This window comes from Xiphias gladius, chromosome 3 (genome assembly GCF_016859285.1).
Source record: "Xiphias gladius isolate SHS-SW01 ecotype Sanya breed wild chromosome 3, ASM1685928v1, whole genome shotgun sequence".
Taxonomy (NCBI): Eukaryota; Metazoa; Chordata; class Actinopteri; order Istiophoriformes; family Xiphiidae; genus Xiphias; species Xiphias gladius.
This window is the reverse complement of record NC_053402.1, coordinates 2,318,855-2,328,679: the sequence shown is the minus strand read 5'-3', so window position 1 is coordinate 2,328,679 and position 9,825 is coordinate 2,318,855. Positions and strand designations below refer to the sequence as shown.

The 9,825-nt window shown below is 42.2% G+C and overlaps 1 protein-coding gene across 2 annotated transcripts in view; it reads right to left on the bottom strand.

Annotated features, from left to right (window-relative positions):
* Positions 1-1,079: 1,079 nt before the first annotated feature.
* The window catches only part of igf2bp1 (insulin-like growth factor 2 mRNA binding protein 1), a 71,492-nt gene continuing 62,746 nt past the window's right edge, over positions 1,080-9,825 (bottom strand). For both annotated transcript variants that reach the window (XM_040119924.1, XM_040119934.1), the window contains exon 15: positions 1,080-8,491. In XM_040119924.1, coding sequence (XP_039975858.1) covers positions 8,336-8,491 — 156 coding nt within the window. In that variant the 3' untranslated portion in view covers positions 1,080-8,335. The remainder of the gene's footprint in view (positions 8,492-9,825) is intronic.

Below are 9,825 nucleotides of genomic sequence, written 5' to 3'. Positions count from 1 at the left end.
GCATGTGGCTTGACAGCTGAGGGCACACCTGTAAAATTTGAGCACCTCTCTTATATATTGTATTTTCTCCTTCACGCCAGAATAATCTCTGCTGATAGGTGAAACTTCAGTGTGTATTTTAAGTTACAGTGTAAGAACCAGTTAGGACCAGGCTGCAATAGTTTGGCTGTGCTCCCCTTTTCACTATTTCATTGCAGAGGTTTCCCCAAACTTCAGGGTTTTTTTTTCCCCAGTACTGTACCCTGTGGGTACCCAGTACTTACAAAGTATGATTTATTTCTCTTTTCCTATGGAAAGAAAAAATAAATGACATACAAAATAAATTACACAGTCTTGTTTTCGTGCACTGTACCCACATTGAGGAACAGTAGGAACACCACGGTAGGAACCTGATTCATACAATGAAATTACGCTGTAAATCACAGACTTTATCATGAAGTGTCAACAAAAGCTATGTATCAAATTTCTTGCAACTGCGGTAAAGAAACAGAGGCGAGCACACATCCTCTGAGACGTGTTGTGGTCACAAAGAGTAATAGATTAGCGGAAGCAACAACAGTGTAGTTATTTCCATTTGTTTTGTACATTTGATAGGACGAAACACTTTCCATGCATCTTCACTGTCTGTGCTTGTCAATATTATCCGTTTTCTCTGATGTACCTGCCACGAGCGGCAGTTTTTAATCACTACTGGACATGTGAAGGAGTTCAAACAAATAAAATCAACTTAATAAAAAATCCTAATCACGTGTTTTTTGCAGAACAACCTACCAGTCATTCTTCACGCTGAAGATTCCTTCTCATTAGTTCGGTCTTTAGACTTTCAAGAGCATTCAAGTTTGATTCTCTGCTACACACGTTTCACTGAAGCCTGTTTTCATCTTAGTTTAATTTCTCCTCCAAGAGTTTTGTGTTTTTTTATTTGATTTATTGCTCTCTTTTTGACATTAGTTTTTCCTTACTGTAATGCACTTTGTCCTGGACTATTGTGAGTTTTACATCAACCACACACAAAGACAAGGGAAAGGAGACAAGAGGGTCCATTTTCTCATCTTTTAATAACACATTCATATCTATGCTCTGTTTTGTTTACAAGGAGTTTAAACAAGTGTTGATGAGGACTAAAGGAATCAGGCAGGCAGAGTGAAAGTCCATATACAGTGAAGACCAAAGGCGCCATCTGGTGGAAGGAGGGAGACTCAACTCCTCTCACATTGCCTCTAGGTTGCTGGGACATTAGTAAAGAGTCTCGACATGGCTGCACATCGGGGCACATGGAGATCTGAATTTTCCATTTTGAGGCCAAGCCCAGATCGGGTTATTTCTATTTGAATCCAAGTCTGGGTGGCATGAGAAGGACACATATGACACATGGCCTCCCTCCTTCCACACGCAGCAACACAGTCAGCTAAAACAACAGGTCCTTTTGCTTTTTCAAACAAATCATTAGAAGTGAAAATAGATCATCGATCAGTGTAGAAGGTCCTCGCAGGGCGCTCTAACTGTAGGCTTTTCACAGAGAGAAAGAAAATGCTAAATGCACCCAAACACAAGAGATACAATCTGCTGTCATAAAAAAGAGAAAATTAGAAGTCAACCAAAACAAAACATGAAGAATATTTTGAAATTTTAAAAAGTGTAAGTTTAATGAAATGAAAAAAAGAAATGCAAATTGGATAAAGAAATCTCATTTATGTTGGGTTTTTTAAAGAAGAAAATCAAAAAACAGATGGTAAGCTTTTGTCTCCCCCTGTCAGTTTATTATTCCATTTCATAATCCTTTCAAAAACAACTAAAAATGGAGAAAGAAAACAAAATCATCTTTGGAAGAAGTAAAAGATTTTTCCTTTAATAGACTATCCACTACAGTATATGGAGATGCCGCTACCCAGTTATTCATTTACCTATATTTCTTTCAAGCAACTTTTTTTTTTTGTTATTTTTGTTATTTTTGTGTCCTTTTTCAAAAAAAAAAAAAAATTACCATTTATCTATTTTTTTCCTAAGAGGTAGATCATCAAAACAATTACATGGTTACAGGTGTCGTGCCCCTTTGAGTCAGAAAGATGAAATCAGAGGGAGGGGAAGTGGAGCTGCAGGACGGAGCTGAAAGAGGATTGTGGGTCATTTTAGCTGTCGGAGACAGGTCAAAAAACAGTGGCGTTAAGTTGTGATACAAAGTGAGGTTACTGACTATAATCAGCTTTAAACAAGTACATTTGTAAAATAGAAAGTGTTAACACCTCGTTATGATTGGCCCAGACGTGGACCAATCCGGTTACTTAAGATCCTGCCCGACACATGAAGAAAATCCTCGTCCCAGCTGCCCTCGCCACCCTGCACCACAATGTATCCATATTGGGTTTTTTTGTCTTTTTTGTCGTTTTATTTAATTTACTTATTTATTTTTACAGTCCCATCTCTAAGCTGGAGAGGTAACATTTCAAATACCGAAAAATAAATTAAAGAGTGGAAAAAGAAAATAATTGCGACTGTAACATAGACTGTCCGTCCTTTCTGTCTGCACGTCTGTCCGACTGAGTGACTGACTGTTTGCTCTTGTCTGTTTGCAATAAAAGAAAATAAAAGAAACAATCTTCTAGCTGAGTTTGCTTATGTGCTGAGGTAGCGTTCCTAGTTATGTGTCAGAGGTTTTTTTGTTTTGTCTCGGTAGCGTGTCCCTCTGCCAGGTCTCTGTGTCGAGACTCTGAGCCCATTTCTGCTGAGGGACGGGGGATATCTGAAAGTGTTTTATGGCAAACTGTCCTCACGAGAGCTTGGAGACTGTCTGGTTTTTTTCTGTCTGTCATCTGTCAGGGCTGAGCTACATGCTGTTAGGTCTATAAAGCAAAGCTGCGCTCTGCTGCCACAAACAAGAAACTGAGCAAGATAGTTTACCCTAAAGTCTGCATTTCCAAGATTCCATCTTTAAATAAAAGGACAATACCAGTGTGTTTTTTGCCCATTCACAGCATATACTCTACAGTGATGCTGACCATGTTCTAAAGCACGCCGTAGTATTTTACACTGATGGGCTTTTCCTCTACTCTCCATGCATTTCATTACACTATGGCAGTCAGGTTGCAGAGACTTAAAGCTGCTATAATTAGCATTTGTATATTAACAATGGATCAGATGACTCAGGGAAATGTGAAGGGGGTCACTTGTGGTGATGAGCCCGCAGTCATCAGAGAGCAATATCAACTCCTCCCCTCCTCTCGGAGCACTCTGGAGGAAGGGTGGAGCTGTGCCCACTGGCGGCCCTACAGCAATTTTTTTTTTTTTTTTTATTTGCCCAGGGGCCCCCGAAGGGGTCATGGTCCAGACTTGTTCAATGTGAACCATGATCTAACTCTAGCATTTCTCAAGTCTAGTTGATTTTCTTATCGTAGTGAAATAAATGAAAACCAGCAGATTAAATTTCACAAATCTAAATCTGATGGTAAGTTTTGCTATATAAACATATATATGATTGATGATATGTTTTAGAAAATGGTCAGCAGTAATATTACGTAGCAAATTATAGAAAATGGGGTGAAACAGTCTTGGAATAAGCATGATACGACAAAATCATCTAAGTTTGATGACTGTGTGGCACCTCACACTGCCAAACTCTGTCCAACTAGCTGATGCAACTTATCAATATATCACGAAACTTGCATAAAAAAGGACAGTGTTCACTTTTGGGCCCAGAAATGATCCACATCTGATTTCCTCACATCGGAGAGGAAAACCAGATGAAACATAAGAAAGATCTACTGATTTCTGTCCCTGTCAGGATGCAGGCTACGATTTATGTGAGCTGTGTTTACAGCCCCAGGTAGCATGGTGTGTGTCTCAGTTTCTTTTTCTTTTCCTGTGTGGAGACACAACAACCCTAAAATGTTTTCTCTCTACTGTCTCTACTGTACATACAAAAAAAAAAGATGAGAAGAGTTCAGTTCCAAGATGAGATACCACCATCTGAAAGTGGTAACTTTCATTCTGAAATACTGCTGAAGTTATCGTTAGACCTTATGTTCAGCGTTGCAAGTTATTTGCTCAAAATGGCTCAACGCTGCATTTTGGACTGAGCCCCTTCCTGTGTGTTTGGCACAGTTACTGTCATGTACTGACCTACATGTTAGTAGTTCAGTGTATTTAGTAACTGTTCTGTTAATAGATTTGTGCATTCAAAAAAAAAAAAGAACAAAACATTATCAAATTCAACTATTTTCATTTTTCCAAAAAGAGAGTCGGAACGATAGTGAGAAAAAAAAAAGGTGGTTAAAGTAAGAAATAGAAAGGTCTTGAACAGAATTGAGCGAAACGAACACGGTGAAGACCAGCGGAAGAGAGGGCGAGGGACCCTGACGTTCCTGCCCGCTCCAAAAATGAAATGATTTTTTTTTTTTTTTTAATAAAAGTAAATAAAAACATCTCACTCTTCTCCTAGAGTACAGACGAGACGAGAAGAAGTGATAGGAGAGAAGACAGTGGAATTTACTTGTTGAAAGAATGGGAGGGAGAGGTTCCTCGCTACATCCCGTCCCAAATGTTGGACCACCTCTCCTCCTTCCTTCTCCTCCTCCCGTCACTCTCCACCTTTTTCTTTAAAGAACTGCATCAGGTGTTACAGGAGGTTCTCAGTCGTTTCGATAGTTAGACGTTGTCGACATATTTCATCAATTAGTGCAACAATACGTCCCCAGATGTCACATCCAAATAAAGCTTGCTGTATTGTCAAAACTAGATAAAGCAAAAAAAAAAAAAAAAAAAAAACACATGAATTCTAACCAATCCAAATGGCTGCAGGCTGAATAACGAATCCTAAATGTCTTGGTGGTCGTGAACAGAGCTCTATGGTTTGGGAAGAGGTGGAAACTTGACACAGGATGACATGTTGAGCTGTGAAGTTACCACCTCTGGACAAAAATGGAAGCATAGACACAATAGAATAGACTTTTCCCTGTTTGATGGTGAGCTGGTGGGGTAGCCGATGAAAGCTGGTGGTGTATGATGCCGAGCACAGGTAAGACAATAAAAAGATTGTGAGCTATCTGGCAGTGTCCCTCGGTGACTTGGCTTGGCGCAATCTTTCCTCTCTCAACGGCTTTTCCCATTTTGATTTTTTATGCTTTTTTCTCCAAAAATACAAAAGTATTGTGATCACCTTTTTCAATAGTTTATGTACAGGAATTAATCTATTATTCAGCTGAGTTACTGTTGTTTTTAAACTCTCTTGCTTTTTCTTTTTTGCTCCCATTTTTTTTTTTTTTTTTTTTTTTTTTTTTTTTAAAGGTTCTCGGATTTCTCCGTCCTCCGTCAGTTGGAACACAGACGGAGGGCCATAGGTTCTGGTCTTACTTTTTTCTGCTTTTTTCCAAGTTTCACCCAACCACATCCCCTGACAAAAATGAACATTTAAAACCAGTGAACACAAACAAACACACACCTGCATTCACTTTCACTCACTCACACACATATACACACACACACACACACACACACACACACACACACACACACAGACGCACACACACAGACACACACACACACACACACACACACACACACACACACGTAGCCAACAGGGAGCATCTGAGGTGTCGTGGTCAGTGCACAGGTAATAAATATTCACATTCAGAGAAGTCAGAGCTAGTTCAGGTGTGTGTGTATGTGTGTGTGTGTGTGTGTGTCTGTGTTTGTGTGTAGGTAGAATGCCCTCTCCTGTCTCCATGTACAGTTACGCTGTAGATGGACCACTACTGCTGCGTTCAACACAGCTCTGATCTGACAAGTTCCCAGCCTCCAGGTGAGAAAGGTAAAGACAGACAGTGTGATATTTGGCTTGAAAGCTCACTTTCACATGTCTCCTTTAAGGGTGAGAAACCTCTCGCTGTTATTTTGAACACTTAGAGCCCTCTCATAATGTTTGGAGCTTCATGATGATGTCATCACAATAAGGCAGGAGAAGAGGGTCCTTCAGGTTGGGCCAGTAGCCACAAGAAAAGGGACTCGCAGTGATTTCATGTGACCTGAGGATGAAGTTGTCTGAATGTGCAAGTCGTTCTGCATGATAGAAATCATTAGTAACACCCCCTATGATGGCATGAGCTCAGTAAAGTGACCCCAGTGGCATGTTCAGTGACCATGTGCACTTTAGGACCCCCTCTCGAGTTAATACCTCTCCCCATTGGCCAATTTTTCGTTTCAGACAACAGCTACTCCAGTCACACTTCAGGAAAACAGAGAGCATGTTTTCTCACCTAAAAAAGGCAAAATGACAGTCAACGCATTTCCTCGCCGCATTTTATCTGCCTCTACTTTGAAAAAAAAAACACTGCCTCTTCATCATCCTGAGCTCATTCAACCATCATCACACCAAAAAAAAACAGAAAAAAATAACCAAAGCAACAAGACAATACCTAAAAAAAAATACTTTTTTCCTTAAAAAAATAAAAATATTCAGGACTATCAGCTCTTCTTTTCTTTTTTTCTTCTTATATAAAACACCAGCAAGCAAAAAAAAGTTAGGAATACTGAGGTAACTTTACCCTGAGGTAGGTTTTTTTCTTTTTCATTTCTTCTCTAATCTGTTCTAATCTTGGCGAGAGCGTCCAGGCGTAGACCCCGCCCCTCATTATCATACGCAGGCAGGGTCTGGAGGCTCCGCCCACAGGCCTTCGGCAGATTGGGAGAGAGAACGAGGAAGCCGCTCCCCTTCAGTCTGATTTTACCTTCTCTGAGCTCAAGGCAAGGAGGTTTGGAAGACTTCGCCTTTTTGGTTGCGGCGCGCGGCTGAGGCCAGCCTCGGATTTTATTTAGTACTACAAGCATCAGAGGCCATGTTTGTCAGAAACAAAAATGGTCTCAAAGACCCCAGCTTCTCTGAGGAGAATGCCATCCTGTCCAAGACTGGCCTTGAGAATCCAGCGCTAGAAGGCGGCAATGATCAGAAAGTCTCAGACACACCTTGTCTGTCTGTCAATGCAGGACTTTTTCATACAGGTGTAGCAAAACCTCACACCTGACTCCCTGCCTTCAATACATTCACCAAAGGGGCCGGGCTAACTCACATATCATATATATATAATATATATAAAATATGCCATTTAAGGTGCGGGCCGCTAGCCAGCTGGCATAGCTGCTGGCTGTTTACGTTGTTTAATAATGGTTTCACGTGTGTGAGCTTAGCCGCTGCAATAGAACTGCAGGACCAGCTGCGACCTCAGCTCCCCTTACTGTCTCTTGCTGCGCCTTCCGCCACACGGCTAAATGTGGAGGGGGGTGCTCAGTGCCTCCCCAGCCCCCGGCCTTGTTGTAGGCTACATTATGCTACATTTCATAGACAAGGGACTGGGAAATATACAGAAGACCCCTTTACAGGAAAGGCAAGACGGCCAGACGCAGCATTTCTTAACATTTACATGAAGATTATATATTTACAACCTCATATTTTCTTCTTTTTTCTCTTTTTTCTAATCTCTCCGCTATTCAGAGAGGTCTTTAAAGAGCAGTGTTAACATCTGCGGCCCCTCTTTCAGACTCTCATTGGCTCAGGGGTTGGGGGTGGGTGTGGCTAGCGCCAGACCTGTGACCTATCCCTCTGCGCCACTGCAGCAGTTTCCCTGCTCCCTCTCCCATCTCCGCCTCACTGCATATTATCAATAATAGCTCTGAATAAAACATTTCTATACATATATCTCTATGTTTAAAAAAACCACCCTTAAAATATAGGACTGACTGCAGATGGTTGGAGAGGTCTGTAGGGGGCGACGGAGGGGCAAGTGGGTCCCTGCTAGTGTGTCTCAGGAAAAATGGATTTTTCCAGCCAGCCTCACCCATCTGCACTAGATCTGAGCGCATGTGGACAGGTGAGGCTCCACCTCACACGGTGAATAATGTTGCCCCTGTTGTTTAAACCTGTCTGATGCAGGATCTGTTGGAGTTTCAACAGATGAGGAGCTGGCTGCAGTCCTACAAAGGCACACTAGGAGGACACCACCCCTCCCTCTCTCCATCCCTCCTTTCCTTTATCCCTCCATCTTCAGTCAGTGTTTCTTCTGGCCTGGCATCTGGTCTCTGTTCTCAAGTTTCTTTTAATCTTAATCCTCGTTTTAATTCATTTCATCTTTTGATTTTATTCATCTCTCCCTCTCTCTAAACACCTCTCTTTCTCTCTGGCTATCGGGCATACTCCCTCCCTCTTTATATCTCTCCCTGTCTATCGCTGGGTCCGTGTGTCGCTCTCCTGTATCCGTCCGTCTGTCTATCCGTCCATGCATGTGTCTGTCTGTCTGTCTGTCCGTCAGGCAGGGGTGCCCCACGGCGTTTAAGGAGGATGCGGGGACCCTCACTTCCTGCGTGGCTGGTGGTCTTGAGTCAGACCCTGCGTAGGACTGCCCATCTCTGTGAAGCCCTGGGTATGAGGGCCGGGGCTCATGGCCATCCCGCCTTTCTGTGGCTGTTTGACCTGGGTCAGGATGTCCCGAATCTTCCTCTGAGCCAACTGGAGGAGAGAGGAGGGACGAGAATGGTTTGTGACAAAAATGAAAGCTGTACTAATCACTATTTCAGAGTAAAAATATGACTTATCGATACCAGTAAACAGTAGACAGACCGATGAGTTTGTGGAGAGCAAAACAGAGATAAAATGTAGTGGATATTGGACTTACATTTTTCAGGTAGACACACAACTCTATTAATGTTACTAACGATAATATTACCTCTCTCTACTAACAGCTAGATGTGTAAATAAGCCACTGTCCTCAGGTGTTTGCCATATGAAACCTATCAGCTGATTATAGGCCCTATTTTTGTGCCCCCACGCAGCACAGAAAGCAGAGGCGCACCGGGATACTGCTATTTTCCTGTGGCACGCTGAGGTTATTTCCTCGACGCCGCCAGTTTGGTATCTTGATTACTGTGCGACCCAGTGGGGACAGGGACGGCGAAGAGGGTGTGGTGATGCGAATCCTGCCGTGCGCTGTCACAATATGTAAATTATGTGGCAATATGAAGGAAATTAGGTTCACTACCAATTTGTCAGCATTCCCTTTTCCATGTAAAACAGGCAAATTTAAATTTCAGAACTAAAGAAATACAACATTAACTACACCTGCAGGCAGGTATTAACGGGGTCCAAGCCCCCCACGTAAATCGCCCCCGGCGGCCCAATGAATCGATTTGAGTGAGAGCTGCAGGTCCACAAGCGCAATGCAAGTCTCAGGTTGAGAACAGCACAGACAATGGAAAACATTCCACCAAGGTTTTAATGTTTCTGAGGGGTATTCCAGAGAGCGTATTCCAAAATAAAAGCTGTATTTTACATGAATTATTTTTATGTTTTGTTGTTGTAAGTAGCTGCAGATTTAAATGTAACTCCAGTATGCCACTGAAAGAGTAGTGCAAACTGGAAGTGGAAAATACCACACACAACCCGGCAGCAGCAACCATCGGCTGTGGCATATGCCAGTAAAAATGTATATATGTCGGTAAAACATGTAGGGATGTCACAAGAACCGATACATTGGTACCAAGTCGATGCAAAAACTCTGAAAACATGAGGATGCTAGTTTTTCCAACAGTACCATGGGCACCGAAGGTACCATAGCTGTCATGGGTACTGTAGATGTGATTCTGCTGGGACTCAAGAGGGCAGCTTAATAACCCTGTAACTGTTCTAGTCTGACGTCAAACACAAAGGTAAGAAGAAGAAGGAGGGCAGACACATAAAAGCGAAAAGTGTCGCTGCATTTGAGGCAGATCATCAGAGACAAGTCGTAGACAACCAAAAGCCAGTATGCAAATGGTGTCACAGAGCATTTGGAATGAAATGAAAAT